This window comes from Branchiostoma floridae, chromosome 1 (assembly GCF_000003815.2).
Source record: "Branchiostoma floridae strain S238N-H82 chromosome 1, Bfl_VNyyK, whole genome shotgun sequence".
Taxonomy (NCBI): Eukaryota; Metazoa; Chordata; class Leptocardii; order Amphioxiformes; family Branchiostomatidae; genus Branchiostoma; species Branchiostoma floridae.
In genome coordinates, this window is record NC_049979.1 from 27,259,516 (window position 1) to 27,279,620 (window position 20,105).

At 42.6% G+C, this 20,105-nt stretch overlaps 3 protein-coding genes across 3 annotated transcripts; 2 read left to right on the plus strand and 1 right to left on the minus strand.

Annotated features, from left to right (window-relative positions):
• Positions 1-5,545: 5,545 nt before the first annotated feature.
• Positions 5,546-6,513, plus strand: LOC118419692 (cytochrome c1-like). The gene is made up of 2 exons (XM_035826253.1): positions 5,546-5,783; positions 6,146-6,513. Exons 1-2 carry the CDS (start codon positions 5,546-5,548, stop codon positions 6,511-6,513), a joined length of 606 nt encoding a protein of 201 aa, XP_035682146.1.
• A 2,777-nt stretch (positions 6,514-9,290) lies between these two features.
• On the minus strand, positions 9,291-13,782 carry LOC118419255 (sulfiredoxin-1-like). The gene is made up of 3 exons (XM_035825606.1): positions 13,487-13,782; positions 12,747-12,913; positions 9,291-10,341 (listed from the first exon to the last, which is right to left on the minus strand). The coding sequence occupies exons 1-3, from the start codon at positions 13,689-13,691 to the stop codon at positions 10,132-10,134; spliced, it is 582 nt and encodes a 193-aa protein (XP_035681499.1). The 5' UTR covers positions 13,692-13,782; the 3' UTR covers positions 9,291-10,131.
• A 109-nt stretch (positions 13,783-13,891) lies between these two features.
• LOC118419232 (5-methylcytosine rRNA methyltransferase NSUN4-like) lies at positions 13,892-18,299 on the plus strand. The gene is made up of 4 exons (XM_035825585.1): positions 13,892-14,060; positions 15,145-15,243; positions 16,311-17,628; positions 17,715-18,299. Exon 3 carries the CDS (start codon positions 16,340-16,342, stop codon positions 17,606-17,608), a length of 1,269 nt encoding a protein of 422 aa, XP_035681478.1. The 5' UTR covers positions 13,892-14,060; positions 15,145-15,243; positions 16,311-16,339; the 3' UTR covers positions 17,609-17,628; positions 17,715-18,299.
• The last annotated feature ends 1,806 nt before the right edge of the window (positions 18,300-20,105 follow it).

Genomic DNA, 20,105 nt, shown 5'->3' on the forward strand with positions numbered 1-20,105 from the left:
GTAGAAATGTTGTTTTTGGTAAAAACCATCAAAAATATATGCTTTTCATCCAAAAATTGCTAATTTGGGGCCATTTTTTACAGGCCGCTACACGGAAAAAATGAATTTTCCTGGGATAATGACTGATATGGCAATGAAGGTCAAGACTTCTTCTGTATACTGAGTAAAAAGGAAAAAAAGTTATCCGATACGTTTTCCGCGAGCTCCGATGGTGCTAAAACACCCAAAACGCACATAGAACGCATGATCTGGGTAATCAGGCGACGAAACGCTTTACCGCTATCGCGCGCACTAATACCCGGAAGTGTTCGCCGCACGATCAAATCTCCGACACCATAAAACGCTACGAATAACAAGCATTTGGAGAAGTATAAAAGATTATACACTTCTAAAGCGATAGCCGAAAAATCTAGAGCCAAAACTATGGAGACAACCTCTGATTTGCGTCTTATTCTTAGGGACTATTTAGATATCTGGACACTTGAAATTCCGAACCGGAACCTTAAGAGGAATATTTTCTTCTCATTATACATTTTTATTACTTAAAAAGTTCATATCTACCATATATCCAAATTTGGTTTGTCTGCGATGGTTACTTTTCCCACAGGAGCGGTTTAAAGTCAAGTCAAAAACACTGTGTTTTGAGGCTGTCAGGCCTAGATGCATATTGGAATTACGTCATAATGGAGAAACATTAAAAAACTTGCTTTTTTCTGACATCGCTTTTCTGAAAACGGATAAAATGGGGTGCAAAGTCTGCCCATGAACTTGTCCGGGAGGGTATGTGCACTCTACGTCGTTTCGGTGCTGCACATCGGCAGAAAACCGTCTTTAAAAGTTGTCACCGCTGACGTCACGGAGTGACGTCAGCGGTTGCTCAAGGAAAACAGCAGGGGGGCGCGTTTTAAGTTCGTCGCTTGTAAGTATAATGAAGAATGTGCCAGATTTTGACATGGAGCGGCAGACCAGATCTCACACTTTCAGAATCAAACGCGTCCGACACCAAACTCTTGGCTAATTCGCCGTGGACGGCCCCTTAAGAAGCACAATGCTCCTCAAATGTGTGCAAGAATGCATTCTTACACAGTGCAAAGCACAAACTGGATCTTATTGTCGGCGCTAGAAGCGGGCAGTTTGAATAAGCGCGGCAGAGATGTGTAGTACTTTTAGCAGGCTACTACTACATACCACCGAAAGAAAAAAAGATTGCCGCGTTAAGGAGCTATGAACCGAAAGTCAGTAAACCCAGTTTCGCCTTAAGTAAGGGCTTAAAGCACCAAGATTTCAGCTTTAATACCCATTTAAGTCATACTAATGAACGGCATCGCGAACATATGCGATAGGTGAACGACAAAGGTCGGCCCCAATCAAATGACATAGAGAATGATATGATTTTGGAAAATTCTGCCCGCCAGAAACGTTTAAAGTTGCCCGTAATAGTAGTTCGAAGGGGGGGGGGGGGGGGTGAAAAAGGGGAGGGGGGCCCCAATAGCCCGGACATGAATATGCTGACTTTTTAACTACAAAAATGCAAAACGGTGGTTTTTTTTACATAATATCACGACATCTGATGACAACATTACAATGCGTCGAAATTACGTCATCTATGACGTCATATAAGGTACAAGCGGCGCCCTATTAAGGTTCCGGTTCGGAGTTTTTTTTAGGATTTGCGGCCGATTTGACTGTCTCTGAGAAAAGCACTAGCGCTACTCAAAACATTGTTTTTCGGATAATTCAATGTTTCCGATGGAAAAGGGTGTGTTGTCGCTGACCGACAGACTCATTTGACATTTTCTGTAGAAATGTTGTTTTTGGTAAAAACCATCAAAAATATATGCTTTTCATCCAAAAATTGCTAATTTGGGGCCATTTTTTACAGGCCGCTACACGGAAAAAATGAATTTTCCTGGGATAATGACTGATATGGCAATGAAGGTCAAGACTTCTTCTGTATACTGAGTAAAAAGGAAAAAAAGTTATCCGATACGTTTTCCGCGAGCTCCGATGGTGCTAAAACACCCAAAACGCACATAGAACGCATGATCTGGGTAATCAGGCGACGAAACGCTTTACCGCTATCGCGCGCACTAATACCCGGAAGTGTTCGCCGCACGATCAAATCTCCGACACCATAAAACGCTACGAATAACAAGCATTTGGAGAAGTATAAAAGATTATACACTTCTAAAGCGATAGCCGAAAAATCTAGAGCCAAAACTATGGAGACAACCTCTGATTTGCGTCTTATTCTTAGGGACTATTTAGATATCTGGACACTTGAAATTCCGAACCGGAACCTTAATTCTGTGTCTTTCGCCGAGAGAGAGAGAAAAAATCGCAGGCACACGCGAAAGTAAACAACGACGCCAAAACGGATCGATGGATGCGAACTGGGGAGAAAAGCGATTTACACGAAATACCGAGCGACAGGAAACAAATAAAATATACAATGCGAGTGTTAGGTCTATCTTTCTTCTAAGTTCTTGATTTCAGTAAAGCGATTCCTCGCGCTTGCATGCGTTTTTTTTTCTCTCTCGCGCTGGCTGACTTGCTGCGAGAGAGAACAAATCCTGGGCGGGGGGAAATAAACGCCAGGGGGATAGGAATGATAATCTGGCACGCAGACGAAAGAAGAACGCGAGCAAGATGAAATATTATCATAATGATATGAATAAAATGTTGTTGTTGTTTATGCTGTAAAATCAATGCCTGTGGTGGGTAAAGTCAGGGTGATAATCTAATTGCGATCCATTAAAACACAAGTAGTAGTTATTATCGAAATAGGTCCAGCCTTTTGGCAGGATGCCCCATTCAATATGTTGTTTGCGCTATTGACATGCCTATCGTAATAAGGTACAGACGTTTAGGACAACATCTGATTTAAGTTCTCATTTCCCTGAGAAAAGGCTGGAATTTCTTGCTCAGTTGTAACCGCAACAATATTTGCGATGTATGATGCGATGTATATACTAGACACATGGATCTGTGTTTCATACATTATCCTTTAAATGTTAAAGCACCATTTTACCCACATCAATATCACACTTTGCTATACTTCTTAATCATCCAGATACACAGTTCTTTAATGATGTCTGTGTAGGCTTAGACGACTGTCTGCAAAACAGTCGGTGTTTTCTCTCACATAAGATTTGTTTTTTCCCGCAAAGCATTTTCTTTCACGCAAGATATTTTCCTTCGTGCAACGTATCATCTCTCACGTAAGATCCGTAGTATTCTCTAGTCTCTTCCGCAAAATAGTTTCTCTCGCGAAAGATATTTTCCCTCGCGCAAGATATAACTTTCCCGCAAAGTATTATCTCTCACGTAACATATTTTCCATCCCGCAAAGTATTTTCTCTTGCGCAAGATATTTTCTCCCCTACAGAATATATCTTGCGCGAGAGAAAATACATTGTGGGAGAGGAAATATAGTGTTTGGGATAATGAATACTTTATATGTGTGTGTGTGTGTGTGTGTGTGTGTGTGTGTGTGTGTGTGTGTCGGGAAGAAAGCAAGAGCAAGTACCTCATATGCATATATTACAAGAACATTTGTAATAACGTTCTCTCAAATGATTAGAGAAAATTATTGTACATCTTTAACCGTATTCGATATTAATACGTTCTATTGTATTAAGTGATGTCAACAGAGAATACGTAGACATGTGCAATGCATTCAAATGAACACAGTGTACACAAGCACTCATCATACACACACACACACGCTTACACAGCGCACACAAACGTACATGCACATAACTGCACATATATTGGTATAACATAATGTTGTCAGGGGTAATCTACGATATCCAAGTCATCAGTAACGTTGTTTAAGCATTTACTCCCATCCATCACCAAATGTCCGTTTTTCCTCTCGCGCTCTCTTTTGTTTTCCCTCGGACGGGTGTAGTTTATTTCCTCTCGCGCGGTTTCTTTTATCTCTCTCCGCGTTTTCTTTCCTCGCGACGTTTTTTCTTCTTTTGACACCTTTGGCGCTCCATACGTCCTTGGTTGGTCCCCCATCCAAGTACTGTCCGGACCGCGCGTTGCTTAACTTCCGGGATCGAGGGATCAGGTGTACCAACGCGCCACGCGGCCGTAGCAATAACTTGAATAAGGAGATAAAAGGTTTGCGATCTTCTTTTTGTTCTGCTAAGCCCCTAACGTTATAACGCCGGTTAGTAGCAGTGCACCTGTGTCGGTAGCTAGTGATCAGAACAAATAAACATAGGGAAATAAAGGTAAGGACACTGTGGAACATGAACAACTGATTTGTGGGTGCAAGACAAGTGATCTTAGTGGGTATTATAACACGTTATAACGTTACACATAACATTATACATGTACAAGGACGTGTAGGGGTGACTCAATGCAGCAGGGCCCTCCCAACTTCGGTTTTACACTGGCAGAGAGACCCCACCTCCGCCATACCAGGCTCAAGTTTCTTCCACTCCTGGATAGTGCGACGGAAAACGAGAGCCTGTAACGTTAGGAGTTGGATTTGTTATTCGCATGTCGCAATGGTCTGCAGTTTGAAAGCGTGGTTGGTGCGGCGGGAGCTTCGAGTTGCCAGGACCAGTTATTTGGTGACGCTTGTGGGACAGGAATGTGTTTTGTGGATGATTTTGTACATGGGTGTGACTTGTGAGCCTGGTATTATTCCTTCTGGTTTGCAAGGACTGCCAGCCCAGTTTGTTGATAAGTGCGGTGTCACAGAGCATGTGTGTGTTACGGAGATTTGTGCACGATTACAACTTCATCAACTGCTTATGCTGACAACTGTGTGACTGACAGCCGTGTTGAACTGGACAAAACACAGGATACCCCAACTCTGCATCGGTAAAGACTCTTTCTTTACTTTCCTTTAGGATGTACAAACACGTGTTTACGCTAGGAAAGTGTGAATGTAGCCATTCGAACGTTACCTTACTCATACGGCAGTGACCCCAAAGGTCGCCGTTTCTAACGATAACAAAAGTTCGTGCTGTTTACCAAGCCTTATTTCAGGATCCCACAGTCTTTAAGCCTGTAAGGCTCTCCATTCCAAGTTGGAGTAAAAATCTCCGTTGTGTATGTGTGTATGTTGGAAATGAGAAGACATTGAAGGCTAACGTTATCAAATGTAGCGCTACGTCGGCTATGATTCGAACGTAAATAACTTCTGTCTCATTTCAACTAAAGTTGGCCAGTCATTTCTCAGCGGACAGTTGTCAATGAAAATCGTTTGCGAAGGATTATGTACTCGCACCGTTATGGTGTTAAACTGAGGTTAGTTGTGTTTTTGTAGTTTTTTTTCATAAATGTGCATTTTTACGCCAAAGTGGGTGGGGGGAAGAGGATGGGGAGGGGGGCAAATCGAACTTGCGAACGCTGCTTCTAACGGTTATATGTTCTGGAACGCCATTGTACGGCATGGTTAGCCGGGGCAACCTTCTGTTTGCTTCATTCCGCGAGAGACTTCACCGCGGACGGACGTTCTTTTCAAGAGCTCCGCAGTCTCAGTGTTCCACACAGTTACGATCCTGACCGACACTATCCAACGATGTCAGCCAGTCAGCCCGAGTCACCTGTGGTCGGCACAGCATGCGCCATCGCAGGTAGACTCGCTCACCGGCGCGACGCCTGGAGGAAGTTGTGCGAAAACCGGGCCAAGCGGCTGCCAGCGATGGACGAAGCCGTGAAGCCCACCATTCTCTTTCAGGAAGGACCCAGCCCAGCGGAGGATGACAGCAGTGCCGTGGACAGCCCAGCAGAGACGGAGGAGTCGGAGTATGCTTCAGGTAAGGACACAACTTTCTTCTCAAGTTCATCAGTACAGGATTGTTGTTTTTTTTTGTCTGGTGGAAATGCTTTCAGTACCACGGCTACACAAAGTGCGAACGGCAATTTTCAGACGATCCAGGCAGCAATATTTCAGACTAAAACTCCAAAACAGACTCCTTCAGACTATGTCCCAAACATGGTATATTTCACATATCCAGTTTCTCTGGCGAGTGTATTCATTTTGTTATATCATTGTCCATATGGTAGTGGATGTAGTTGTGTAGTTGTTGCTGTTGTTGGTTTTCTGCTTTGCTTTGGCATGAAGGTATTTGATTGAAGCAAATAGTTAGGCCATATTGATTTGATTACGACAGCCCAGCAGAGAACAGCCCAGCAGAGAACAGCCCAGCAGAGGACAGCAGTGCGGTGGACAGCCCAGCAGAGAAGGGGGACAGCAGTGCGGTGGACAGCCCAGCAGAGAAGGGGGACAGCAGTGCCGTGGACAGCCCAGCAGAGGACAGCAGTGCCGTGGACAGCCCAGCAGAGGACAGCAGTGCCGTGGACAGCCCAGCAGAGGACAGCAGTGCCGTGGACAGCCCAGCAGAGGACAGCAGTGCCGTGGACAGCCCAGCAGAGGAGGAGACCAGCAGCGAGAATGCTGACTACGAAGCAGATGATGAAGCAGAAGACAGCAGCGAGGAAGAAGATGACTCCAGCGAGGAAGATGACTCCAGCCAGGTATTTTAATATGATATGTACTTGGATACATCAGTGTATGTTATGGATGTCTGTAAGATTATACATAATTCAGCCTTTTGGCTGCCAGGTATATTCATTTTGAAAAATAATTTTCACTGTTTGATGAAAATTCTATTTACTGAATGATAAACCAATCATCATCATCAGGAAGAAGATGATGATGGTGAGTGCAGTCAGGAGGAGATTGCCAGTCAGGACGAAAATGACAGCAGTGGTGTCAGCAGCCTCTATGACTTCACCAGCCGAGACGAGACTGCCAGCCGAGCCGAGACCGCCAGCCGAGACGAGACTGCCAACCGGGATGAGACCGCCAGCCGTGACGAGACCGCCAGCCGGGATGAGAGCTACAGCAGTGGTGTCAGCAGCTTCTATGACTACACCAGCTGGGACCAGGAGTCTAGCAGTCTCTCCTCAGTTGACTCTGAAAGTGCTTCAGGTAAGGACAACAGCTTTATTCTCAAATTCATCACTACAAGCTTTTTTACTGGCAGAAGTACTTTCAGTACCACGGCTACACATAGTACTATGTTTTGAACTATAATTCTGTTCCAAACATGGTTACATATCCTCTCTGATTGGAGTATTCGTATCTGTTACATCATTGTCTACAGAAGTGCATGTTGTCATTGCCATTGTTGGTTTTCTCTTTTGTTTTGGCATGAAGGTATTTGATAAGGAAGCAAATAGTTGGGCCATGTTAATTTGATTATATGGATGACATCTGCGTGCAAGTTTTCAGCCATACCGTTAATCAACTTCTTTTTTGCTAAAGGTTTTTTTATTGGCCCGCTCACATCAGTTTGGCGGTTCCATACGATGTCATCCACATAATCAAATCAACATTGCCTTATTATCAGAAAACATGATGAATCAGTAGAATCATGTATTTGATTCTACTAATAATGGCCCCACCATAAAGGTGGTATCTCACTGCACTTGGGGCACCGGTGCGGCACTGCGAGGTTCCTTTACTGTGGCACTGTTGTGTTATTTTTGCTGATTTTTACAATTTAGATATTCCGTAAAAGTATGACTTAGAAGACAAAAAAATGACACAAAACATAAGAAAATTCATCTCTGAAATCTGTTGAGTAAACTTTAGAACCCCCCAAGTGCAGTGAGATACCACTTTTATTTAAGACAGAATATGTTGACTGGCAATTTCCAAAACTACAACATTGTTTCCGTCATGTGTAATTTTTCTACAACTTGTAGGAAAGAAGAGGAGGAAGTGGTGGAAGAAGCTGTTCTGTTGCTGCTGCAGCAGACAGGAGGCCTCCGACGATGAGTTTGACTAGAGAATGTGGTGAGTAAGGCTGGTTTTACTTGTTTGTCTGTATGATATGCTGACACAGTTGGGCTGTATTATGAAAGAAAAATCAGGAGGTGGTTAGGAAGATTTTTTCAGCCCTTAAACGTGTATTATTGTCAATCTGAAATGTTCAATATTGTCCAATGGTGATCTACTGTGCTTCCATTCTTTTATTATACGTTAACCTATTTTTTAGAAATGATCATGAAATGCATATGTACATGCACACACATGCACTCATTCATGTACACACTCAAATATATATACATACACACACTAATACACACATTCACATACATGCATGAATAGGAATTGCCCATATTCTAATACTTTGCTGTGACAAAAATGAATGTGTGATAAATAGTCCTTAGGCCACACCAATTTAATTTCTTGGTTCACGGATTTTTTCATAAAAAATATGGAGCGAGAGGGCGAAGTAAAAATTGTAAAATGGTTGGGGTAAAGGTAACGGCTAATCCAAAACATAATGAAAAAAGTTTTCAGCTTGAAAAAAGTACAAAAACACTATTTTTGTACAGTAACTGCACCTGTACCCACACCTTAAGGAGCTTATAATATAAAGGCCAATTTGCTACACCAGAAAGTTGGTGGATGGTTTCATCAATGGTGAAAATTTGCTGAGTAGTAATTTTTATTTTTATCTTTATTTTCCAAAAAATAGGAGCGAGCGAATCCGTGAACCAAGACATTAAATCGGTGTGGCCTTAGTCCTGTCTTACACTCATCTTTTTCTTTTCTTTCAGGCAAGAAGGAGAAGATAGAAGACTTGTAAAGACATCTATTTTTGTAAAGAATTTTAGGAACTATTGTATAGTATCAGATGAGATGCTGAAGATCACTATCTGCAAAATCATGTATTTGTAAAATTAATAAGTTATCAAAATGTATATCCGGTGAATAAAGCTTGTCAGAGAATACTGAATAGTACAACACTGTTATGGGCTTTGTTTTTTTCCATGCTGTTATGCAAATTGCTGCGTCAGTGTATGTGAGAGATATGCAAGTCCTTGACTTTCTCTTCAGAATCTGTGATTATAGTTTATCAATCTCTAAGACAAATCATTCTCCAAGCAGAGGTTTGGGGGTGGCTAGTAGTGGCCAAAGTGGCCTTTACTATTGAAGCTGGGTGAAGGGAGTTAAAGATGTAAAAAATCGCCACTACAAGCCAGCCGATTGAAACATCTGCTTAAAGAGTAAAGACAAATGTACATGTACATACAGACGATAAACCGGACAGTGAGCGCGCGAGTAGCTGAAAACTATCCATTGAATTTTTTTTAACCCATCTTGTTTTTTTTTTTTTTGCCCTACCTCATTTCTATTGCAGTCTGCATTCATACTCACTTGGGAATGTTGATTCAATTATATGCAATGTTGTGAAAATCTCTCGGAACCCCAAAACTGATGCAAGGAGGCACGGAAAAGAAATACGAAAAGAATCTTTCTAATCAAAGTGATCAGGAAGGTAGAAAAAGAGAAAATACACAGTGTATGGTGAATGCGTGTTTAAAAACACACAGTTTTAAAAAAGCTTAATGATCATTTACCAAAGAAAGGCAGAATGTTAGAACGTACCTCCCTTTTGTCCACCCTAAGACACGTCCATGTTACAATATAATGACTAGACACCATTTATACAGCATTTCTAAACCTATGCAAAATTCACCTAATATATTTACAGTATAAAATATTAGCTTACACATGGGCTAAACTACCAGTTGCCCAATTGCGCTGTGCAACCATATGCTGTTTGGCAAAACTTGAATACGTTGTAGTTTAAAACTAGTTTCAAGGTGGAGAAACCAAGTGTTATGTGAGTGGTCTACCAATGTCACTGCACCAAGGATGAAAATGTACAATTCTTTCAAATTTTTCTTCATGATTTTGTTCAACTTATCCACATTCGCTGGTTTCCAGAAGAATTTTTCCTCTGTGTGCGAATCTTCTTACTACATGTATGAAAATCTTTACACTCCTGTCATCTAGACTAACGTAAGCAAAATAAACAATTGAAAAACTTAAAGAATACACTTAAAAAATACACTTTCAGACCACTTTGAGATGTGCAACCTAGCATTTGGGTGTGGAACCTAGCATTTGGGTGAGGTTGCCCACTGGGCAACCTGGCAACAAAACATATTTTGAACAATGATGCACAATGTAAATGTAACTGAGAAGAGTTGTTAAGCCATACTGACTTGATTCCATACATGATAATATCACCAACTGTTACCAATTGCAACCGACCCCCCCTCAACCCTCCCCCCCCCTCCCTACAGTAAGTCAGGTGTAGACCCCCCTAGATAAGTCCTGAGGTCCTGTACTGTGGACCTGATGAGTTTGCAGGGAATGGTCGCCTCCTGAAGTCTCTGGAATGCAGCGTAGCGGTGACAGCCTCCAAACGAGTAGTAATAATTCCCTCCCTGTCTGCCGGTAATCCAGAGGACATCGATGGGCGGGATCGTCTGTCTCTGCGCCGGGTCCTGGGGAATACAGAGGAACAGTTTTAGATTAAGAGGGAGGAAAATAATAATAATCTGGTGTATTTTGCCAGCCAGTAGGTACCCAAAGTATGAGTAATGAGGCTGTTTAACGTGGTCGAGGCACCTCCTTGAGCACGGGACCCCCATTTTACGTCCCTCCCGGAAGACGATTTCGTGGAAAACTTCGTGAGGCTACAGCAATCCGGACGTCCTTGGTTGGTCCCCCATCCAAGAACTGTCCGGACCGCGCGTTGCTTAACTTCCGAGATCGAGGGATCGGGTGTACCAACGCGCCACGTGGCCGTAGCAAATAAGGACGAAATTTTAAAAAACAGGTGCAGCTACTGTAATGCTAGTTCACCTTTATCGGTAGGGTAACCCGTTTTCAAATCTGTTGTATTCGGAAATGGCATTTAGGGATATCAACTTGACTGACAGCGGTTTCAAGCTGCAATGTTTTGGAAGTTTTGAAAATATCACAGTTTGAAACACCATCCAATGACTAGATATCCTGGCCTAAATACCGTTTTTGAAAACAAGGGAAATAGGTCGCACCCTGCGGATAAAGTTGAAGTAAAGAATACCGTTGAAGTAAAGAATACCTGATGTTTTCAAAGGGATTCGCAGTCAAAAACTGTAGAACTGCACACTCTGCTGTGGGTAAGTCAGCCCTGTTCTATCAGAGGGATACAACCCTCAAAATAAAGTTCAGTTGATCGGTAGTTTACATCTGTATCTGTATCTATATAGCCAGTTTAACCGCCCTCTGGCGTAACACACCAGCTTCTGTATCTGTATCTATATAGCCGGTATAACCGCCCTTCAGCGTAACACACCAGCTTCTGTATCTGTATCTATATAGCCGGTATAACCGCCCTTCAGCGTAACACACCAGCTTCTGTATCTGTATCTATATAGCCGGTATAACCGCCCTTCGGCGTAACACACCAGCTTCTGTATCTATATAGCCGGTATAACCGCCCTTCGGCGTAACACACCAGCTTCTGTATCTATATAGCCGGTATAATCGCCCTCCTGCGTAACACACCAGCTTCTGTATCTGTCTCTATATAGCCGGTATAACCGCCCTTCGGCGTAACACACCAGCTTCTGTATCTGTATCTATATAGCCGGTATAACCGCCCTCTGGCATAACACACCAGCTTCTGTATCTGTATCTACTAGTATATAGCCGGTATAACCGCCCTTCGGCGTAACACACCAGGCACGTGGGGCAGCAGCAGCTGGTTATATTACATCGAACGACCCGTCACACCTTAACTTTTGCACATCTATCTACAAGCGTTCTTTAAAAGTATCCAGAAAAGATGCCCCTACTGTGCTTGGTGATAACAAATTCCACTTTACATGTTTGTCATGAGGCCAAATTCAGCAACACACATAGAAAAAAGCCATTAAGTCTTCTTCCGCTAAAGCGTGATAGGAACATCTGCAACTTGTATTGGCCTGTGTAACTTCCTGCCTCTGCCCACTCTAGTGATTGTACACTGTGCCCACACACTGGTCTATGTTTAGAATCCTGTGGTCCTGTGGTTTACTGAGAAGGACTCACAAAAGTACATATTCATGAGAAAATAACCTTATGACTTTAACCAAAGTTTGACACCACTGTCCTTTTGATTTCCCTACTAATACCCTGTTCTTAAATACAGCAGATATAGTTTTAACCCACAGATAAAGGTGAACAAGCATTACAATAACAATAAAAATCACAACAACCACTTATCATTATTTTCATTAGCCAAAGAAGTCAAACCCCCAAGTAAAGTTAGTAATGTAAATAGAAACCGTCAGAAAGTTGTATCTATTACAGGGCTCTAGCCAGCTCGACATTTTTTTCCGCCAGCCAATTCCCATTGTCGCGAAAACACTATTCCAGGAGTTAGAGAGACTGAACTGAGACCTTGAAAAACGGGTTTTAATGAGATTATCGTATGCGAAAGGGCACCGACACACATTGTCAACAATCATAACAATAGCAAAACAGTGTGTGGTTTTTACGGTCGTGGACGGCGTCCCCAAGCCGCCTGTAGCTTCCACCAAGGAGCTATTATCAGATTTTTGTCTGTCAAAGTTGACGGATTGGTTTTAAAATTTTTCCGTCACACGCAGCAAATTTCCGTCAATTGACGGAAAAACAGACGCTGGCTAGAGCCCTGATCTATTACACCCTAACTGTGTTTCCTCTGCTACAGACCAATCCCACAGCCCTACAGACTACATCAAAATATAGAAATTGCTCAAATAAGGGGCATAACGACACTCTGTCTCATTGATTGAACTGCTAATTGCCATGCTACCATTGGTTGAACTGCTTATTGTGATTGACAGTCATGATCAGTCTATTAGCCTGCATGAGTACAGGTAAAGGTTAATGGCCTAACCTTGATGGCCTCCATGAGGGACTGTACTTTATCCTGGTTGAGTACGGGAGGGATGGGTCTGATCAGCACGTGTATCGGAACCTCGTGGACCTCCCCGATGTGCGCCGTCTGGACCGTCATGTCGTCCTGAAGCTCAATGCCGACAGATGGTGGCGGCTTGCTCTCTCCTGATTGGACATCGGACTTAGGTTATACTCACTCAATCAATATTAGTGATCACATATGATTTGTACAATGGAGATCATCTCCAAGCAGACGTAGGAAGGCAAAATTGTAATGTTTCTCAAGCTCCCAGTTCCATGAAAATATTAGCCCTTTCACAGAGATCATATTGCATGTGTGCGGAATTCTAGGTAACATGTCAAAGGTAAAGGCCTCGAAAAAGAAAACAGTTGTCGTTTTGCGGGCCTAAATTACCTTTGTATTATTACCTAGAATTCCTGTCGCCACACATGTGTTCTGATCTCTTTGAAAGTGTTTATCACATCGACAGATTTCGCCCTTTCAACATCTGCTTGGAGATTACCATGGAAACACTTTAAGTACATTAATGATTATCCAAACACAATGATCACATATTAGCCTCTAGCCTATATAAACATCCAAGGTATTGAGATGGTTGTTGTTGTTGAGATGGCATACTTCACACCTATACAAACATACACTGTCAGACTCAGACATAAACACTGTGAGGCTTGGCCGAAGCAAAACTTGGCTTATTATAGAAAAAATTTACAAACCTGTTTCCTCGTCCGATAAAGTCCTGACCATGATACTCATCCTGGCTGGTACGGTGGGAGTTCGGAGAAAAAACAGCGTGGTCTGCAGCAGTACAGCGTACAAACTCACACACTTCCGCCGACTACTGGCCACGGGAAAGGCACATGGAGGGCGACGGTGGAAGGCACGAACAGACGTCCGGATCCAAAATAAAACCTGACTCATTTTACGCACGACAGATTCCCTGAGTCATTCTGAGATTTCTCCGACTTTCGTGAAACCAGGAAGTTTCAGAACCTCTGACCTCGCGGGATTGACGTCACCATGCAGCTGATGAATCCTGTTGCTTGCTCAAGAACCGCTAGATGTCGCTTTCGTCTGGTGTTGAATGTGCTGTTGTTTTTTCATGAACCGCTAGATGTCGCTTTAGTCTTGTTTGCGGCCTCTGTACCTTGTGCCAGGCGCTGCGTGGCGTGGATGTTTTGAGAGCAAACTTTCTACGAGAGCCAGTATCTGCAGACAATGAGGGATTTGTCTCAGGTTCGGCGCAGGATTCGGCAGTTCTCCTACGCAATGAGTGAATGTTCACCTCAAGTGAGCCCCACACCTTTTACTAGTTTTAGTTTTATTGTTGAACGTTGTGGCTGGGAAGGGGGAGGGGGGCGTGTGTAAACTTGTTTTGGTGAAACGTTTGTTATGTAGGTCATGCATTTTGTATGTAGGTCATGAGCAAGGATTAGGTATAAAAGTAGGTGTAACGTTTTAAGACTATAAGCTCTAACGTCCAGGCAAAGCTCTAGTTTATGAACTACCACGGGACGGCGAAGTTTGAGCGCATAATTTTTGTACTCAGCAAAATTCCTGAGGGATAACCTTATAATGCATACTCAGTATTTGGATGCATATTTTATCTAGGAGTGCGTACTTAAATGGAGAAAATACGGTATGTCAACTCCCAGGAGAATATCAACTTTGACACGGACCAATGAGATGAAATGGTAGTGTATAAAAAGTGCCTCACAGGCTACTCAGTCAGTTTATTTATTTATTTATTTATTGATCTTTAGGGTGTGTTCTGATCTCTTTGAACGTGTTTACCACATCCACAGATTTTGCCCTTTCTACATCTGCTTGGAGATAACCATGGAAATACTTACATTAATGATTATCCAAACACAATCATATAGCCTCCTGCCGGTACAAACATCAACAAGGTAATTAGGAGATGGCAGACTATTAGGTAATTAGGAGATGGCAGACATATTCTAGTGAATACTCAGTCAGTGTTTTATAATTTTATGTCTTTGTGTTTTTATGAGTTATAATGTGTGGGCAACTGCTGCCTGAGACCTACCACATGCATAAAAGCCCTTTTACAGAGATCAGGATGCATGTGCAGCGACAGAAATTCTAGGTATATGTCAAAGGTAGAAAAGGCCTCGAACTTGAAAACAGTTCTTGTCTCGACCATTGTTTTGATTTGCATAACAATGTCCAGATGGGTTTTGTTTTTAATTTCGGGACCTAAAATATACCCTTTGACATATTGCATGTACCTTGAATTCCTGTCGCTGCAGGTGTTCTAATGGTTAAACGTCTGTGAAAGGTCATATTATATTGTTTACAATCTGAATCAAGTCAAGTGTTGTGTAACACTTGTGTTGTTTTTTCTATGTAGATTGCAGCTTATGGCAGATGTGTGGCTGTGAAGGAGAATATAAAGAAGGGCGATTGTGCCAAGGAGTTCCAGGCTATGAAAGACTGTGCACGCAAAGTGGTAAGGAAAGAAGTTACCTAAAATCTATGTGTGCCCAATGAAGATAACAGTTTAAGTTACATCGATGATTATGTTAGACATCCAGGTAATGTGCCCGATTACAGTCACTCTAGCTGTCTAGCAAGTGGACAGACCTGTAAACGGTCAGATAAATTGATATCCTTCTGACCGTTTACAAATCTATTTCTTGAGTATAATTATAAATATTATTTCTATGTTTAAGAAAGAACCTTCCCATGTATGACATCGATTTCAGGTTCTGTTCAGATGTTTTGTGGGATCAAAAAGGCATACAGACCCCTTCAGTGTTGAGTAGTTACACAGGAACTTATAGAAACCGTTGTAGCTAGTGCTTCTTGTGTATGGGAATATTGCAAGCAGAAGTTTGGACTTTTAAAGTTTTATTACTCCTAAGTCGTCAACTCCTATTCTTGAGCCATTAATTATGTAAAAGTTACTACTAGGACTGTTCCAAGGAGCAGGAATGAATGTGTCAGTTAAAGGGGCATTCCACTCCAGAAGGGAGTATTGTTTTCCACTAGATAATGTGGCAATGAATACATAATCAGCCGAATTTTATTGAATTCACCTTGGAATGAATTGCGTTATGTGTACAATAATGACACTCACTAAACCCATGCAGACCCTACCCATGAATTCCCTATACGCATAGACACTGTGTTTATCGTACATATTTTCGGAATAAATGAGGTTCGCTGAGCACACCGAGAAGGCAAATTGCTCATAAGATAGCAAAGAATACAAGAACAAGACGAGATTTCTTAGCAAACCTGAAATTAGTTTTGTAACCTTACCTAAAAGTTTTGCATTGTATTCAGCCATAGGATTAATTCAATTAGAGGGTACTTGGGGAGTTTAGTAGAAGACTGAATGCTTTTGAGGCATGTGGAGCAACTGGGTACTTTATCGTATAATGTAAAGTAGTATGCAGTTATCACTTCCTAAAATTAATATCTATCGGAAAATAACACTCCCGTGTGGAGTGGAATGCCCCTTTAAGTTTTCCTTCTGTTCAGTGTAGTTTGTGTCTTTCTCTCCCCTCACAGGTACAGAAGTCTCACTAGCTTGAGTGGAAATGGAGACAGTCCAGGGTCTGCTGTCCAGGCGGTACGCGCGCCTGGCCCTGCACCAGGTCCGCTACAAGAAGACGATCTACCGCAACCGGAAACCGCCTACCTGGGCGTCCCAGGTGGCGCTGGACATGTTTGACCAGTACTACACGCGCCAGTTTGGAACCCGCTGGTCATCCATCCGCCTGGCTCTCCTGTCCGAGCCCAAACACGCCGCCCTGGTCAACAACTTCGGCCACGATCCCGAGGCCGTGTGTGCTGACTTGGAGGCCCTCGGTGCTGTGGACGTCATGGACGGTCAGCAGGCACTCCGGCCAGCACGACGGGCAAAGAGGGGCGTCCGAGGGGCTGCTCACATCGCTACCGTCCAACCAGAAACTGTCGAAGACAGTTATGATGATGATAATGTACAAGGCCACGGGACTCGCGAAATTAGTCAGACTGGTGTCGAGAACGGCAGAGACGAGGAAACTTCGCCCAGTCTTCCCGTCGCCGCCACCAACCTGAGACTGTACAGCATGGCGGACACGAGCAGGTTTCCCCCGGCGCAACCCGACGCCGACGGGATTCTCACGTACTATGCAATGGACGCTTCGTCAGTCCTCCCCGTGTTGGCGCTCAACTTGAACCCCGGTGACATCGTGCTAGACATGTGTGCCGGTCCCGGCGGCAAGACTCTCACTATTCTAAACATGTCGGTGTCGCTTTCGGGGATCATCGCTAACGAACCGAAGTCTAGTCGCCTCAAGCGTCTGAACCAGGTGTTACGGCTGTACCTCCAGCGTGGCTTGAGCGTCCAGAAGGGAGTGAAAGTCACCAGTTTTGATGGCTGCAGGTGGGGGAAGGTGTCCCCGAACTCTTTCGACAGAGTCCTGGTGGACGTACCGTGCACCACCGACCGCCACTCCCTCACGCACGACGAGAAGACCAACATCTTCCACGTGGCGCGGGCGCGCGAGCGTACTGAGTTAACGGACCTTCAGGTGAAGTTGTTGAGTTCGGCACTAGCGGCCGTGCGCCCAGGTGGTGAGGTTGTGTACTCCACCTGCACCATGTCACAGATGCAGAACGAAGGCGTGGTCTACATGGCCATGGAGCACGCCAACCAGAACTCCAACATCCTGGCCGAGGTGGCCGACGTCTCCGGACTGGTCCAGTTCTTCCGAAACACTTTCACTTTCTCGGAGGGCTGCAGGATCGGCGCGCTGGTGCTGCCCAGCCTGCCCAACAACTGGGGACCGATGTACTTCTGTAGGCTCCGCAGGATTAACTAATCTGTACTTCTGTAGGCTCCACAGGATTAACTAATCTGTAGACTCTGCAAGATTGGCTTATCTGTACTACTGTAGACTCCGCAGGATTAATTAATCTGTAGACCCTGCAGGATTAACTAATCTGTACTTCTGTAGGCTCTGCAGGATTAATTGATCTGTTCTCCTATAGACTGCAGGATTAACAGATCAGGATTAACTAATCTGTACCTCTGTAGACTGCAGGATTAACTGATCTGTAGTTCTGTAGACTCCACAGGATTAACTGATCTGTAGTTCTGTAGGATTAACTGATCAGACTTCTGTAGACTCTGCAGGATTGACTAATCTGTACTTCCCTGACTGTGCATGATTAACTAAACTGTAGACTCTGCAGGATTAACTGATCTGTACTTTTGTAGACTGAATTAACCGATCTTAACTATATTGGTTCCAGTGTTACAATGCGGTTCGTATCGTCTCAAATGTGTTATGACACAATAGGCCAGTTAATACATCTTGCAGAAATCTTTCCATTTGGCATATATTGTCAATTAATGAGAACCATGCATGTATTGCCCTCTGCCAAGCTATGGTCAAACTGAAGGTTATAAAGGTGATGCTCTTTTGTTTAAAACAAAGCCAAGTGGTCACCTGTTTTGAGAGTTGTTTGAAGCTTTGGTGGAAAAATGAATTATGAAGCTTGTGCTAAAAACTAAAAAAAATGGATGTAAAAAGCTTCAATGCTTATCAATATTTAGCATTACATGGAAAAAGCTTAAGTATGCCTTCAAACTTTAAACATTAGGTCATCAAACACAATGATAAGTCATGATTTTAGGCCACTGATCAAGCATTTAGAAAATCGTTTGAGAGTTTAGGCAAAAATATTGATTCTTTCGTAAAGGGTAACAACATCTCAAATACAGAAAAAGGTTTGTTATGCTGCCTTGGGACAATGCAATCTGAGTAATGTTTACTTCTACATAGAATTTGAATTGCTTTGTAAATTATGAAACATAAGGTAAAGAGTGGCTGTTTTCCAACCAATTTGGATATTAGAACTTTGCTTGCTCTGAAAAGGATTGTATAAACTATAATCTGATAGGTTGCTGGGCAAGAAAATGCCCCCAAAAAGGCATTACAGTACCTGGATATCTAAGGTTTGTTGGCAAGACGTGATGATATGCAATAAATTAAACAATTTTCTTTAATATCTTTGTCACTGCATAATTTTTTATACCCAACATTAGGCCACACTGATTTGATTGTATGGATGACATAGGAGTGCACAATTTTCGTTGAGGGACTATATATAGATCATCAGCATCTTACAATCATACCTCAAAGTTTTTGCTTAGCTGTCTTTTTGTCTGCACAATGTACATGTGTAAAGTAAGGTGAAATTTTTTAGATAATTGAACATGTTTCTGCAATATAGTCATTAACCATCAAACTATGAAGTCCCTCAAAATATGGAAAACAAGATCATTGGTACATACTACATGGCTGTTATTTCAATTATAGTTACCCTAAACACAGACCCTACCTACTACCAAAAACTAATAGATTAATAGAAGTGTAAACTCATAATATTATACAGGGCATTAAGTGAAAATTCTGGTGCTTTGTGCATTTTTTAGGGTGACCCATGGTTGGTCTGTCACCTTGGGTGATATGGAATAAACAGAAATGTTTTGTTCTATCTATATTGACGATGGTAAAATCCTAATTTGCACCAATCCTACAGCATTGTCCATGGCAATGAACAGTACAATACAAGAATAACATTCGCTGCCACACAAGACACATCTGTAAACTGGTTCTGTTCTGAGTTGCAAACATCTCTTAGCATTACACAAAGAAAACAGTGAAGAAAACAAACCATAGCCCTTTTTCATGATTAAGAATTTCCAAAATGGACCTAATTATGTGATTTGGGAAAGTCTTGACACATTAGGTAGGAAGTGACAGAAGTACATATAGAGAAACTATTATAGGCTTTTTTCATGATTAAGAATTTCCAGAATGGACCTAAGTATTGGGAAAGTCTCTGACACATTAGGTAAGAAGTGACAGAAGTACATATAAAGAAACTATTACAGTGGAAGCCGCTTAATTGCACACCCAATTTGCTAGCGAATTCCGTGCCATTATCCGGCGTGTGCGATAATGCGAAGTTACCCAGTTGGACCACACTGCCACGGGATTTGGGGAACCCGTGCAATTGACCGAAGTGTGCGTTTATCGGACGTGCAATCAACTGGCTTCCACTGTATAGGCTTTTTTAATTAAGAATTTTCAGAATGGACCTAAGTATTGGGAAAGTCTTGACACATTAGGTAGGAAGTGACAGAAGTACATGTAAAGAAACTATCATGATAGGCTTTTTTCATGACTAAGAATTTCCAGAATGGATCTAAGAATTGAGAAAGTTTCTGACACATTAGGTAGGGAGTGATTGAAGTACATATAAAGAAACTATTATAGGCTTTTTTCATGATTAAGAATTTCCAGAATG

Excerpts from the sequence above, each read along its gene's own strand:
- LOC118419232 (XM_035825585.1), top strand. The coding sequence starts at position 16,340 with ATGGAGACAGTCCAGGGTCTGCTGTCCAGGCGGTACGCGCGCCTGGCC.
- LOC118419255 (XM_035825606.1), bottom strand. The coding sequence starts at position 13,691 with ATGAGTCAGGTTTTATTTTGGATCCGGACGTCTGTTCGTGCCTTCCAC. Across the intron at positions 12,914-13,486 it reads TTTATCGGACGAGGAAACAG|GAGAGAGCAAGCCGCCACCA; the intron begins GTTTGTAAATTT and ends ATGTCCAATCAG. Across the intron at positions 10,342-12,746 it reads CCCTCATGGAGGCCATCAAG|GACCCGGCGCAGAGACAGAC; the intron begins GTTAGGCCATTA and ends TGTATTCCCCAG.
- LOC118419692 (XM_035826253.1), top strand. The coding sequence starts at position 5,546 with ATGTCAGCCAGTCAGCCCGAGTCACCTGTGGTCGGCACAGCATGCGCC. Across the intron at positions 5,784-6,145 it reads GGAGTCGGAGTATGCTTCAG|CAGAGAACAGCCCAGCAGAG; the intron begins GTAAGGACACAA and ends ACGACAGCCCAG.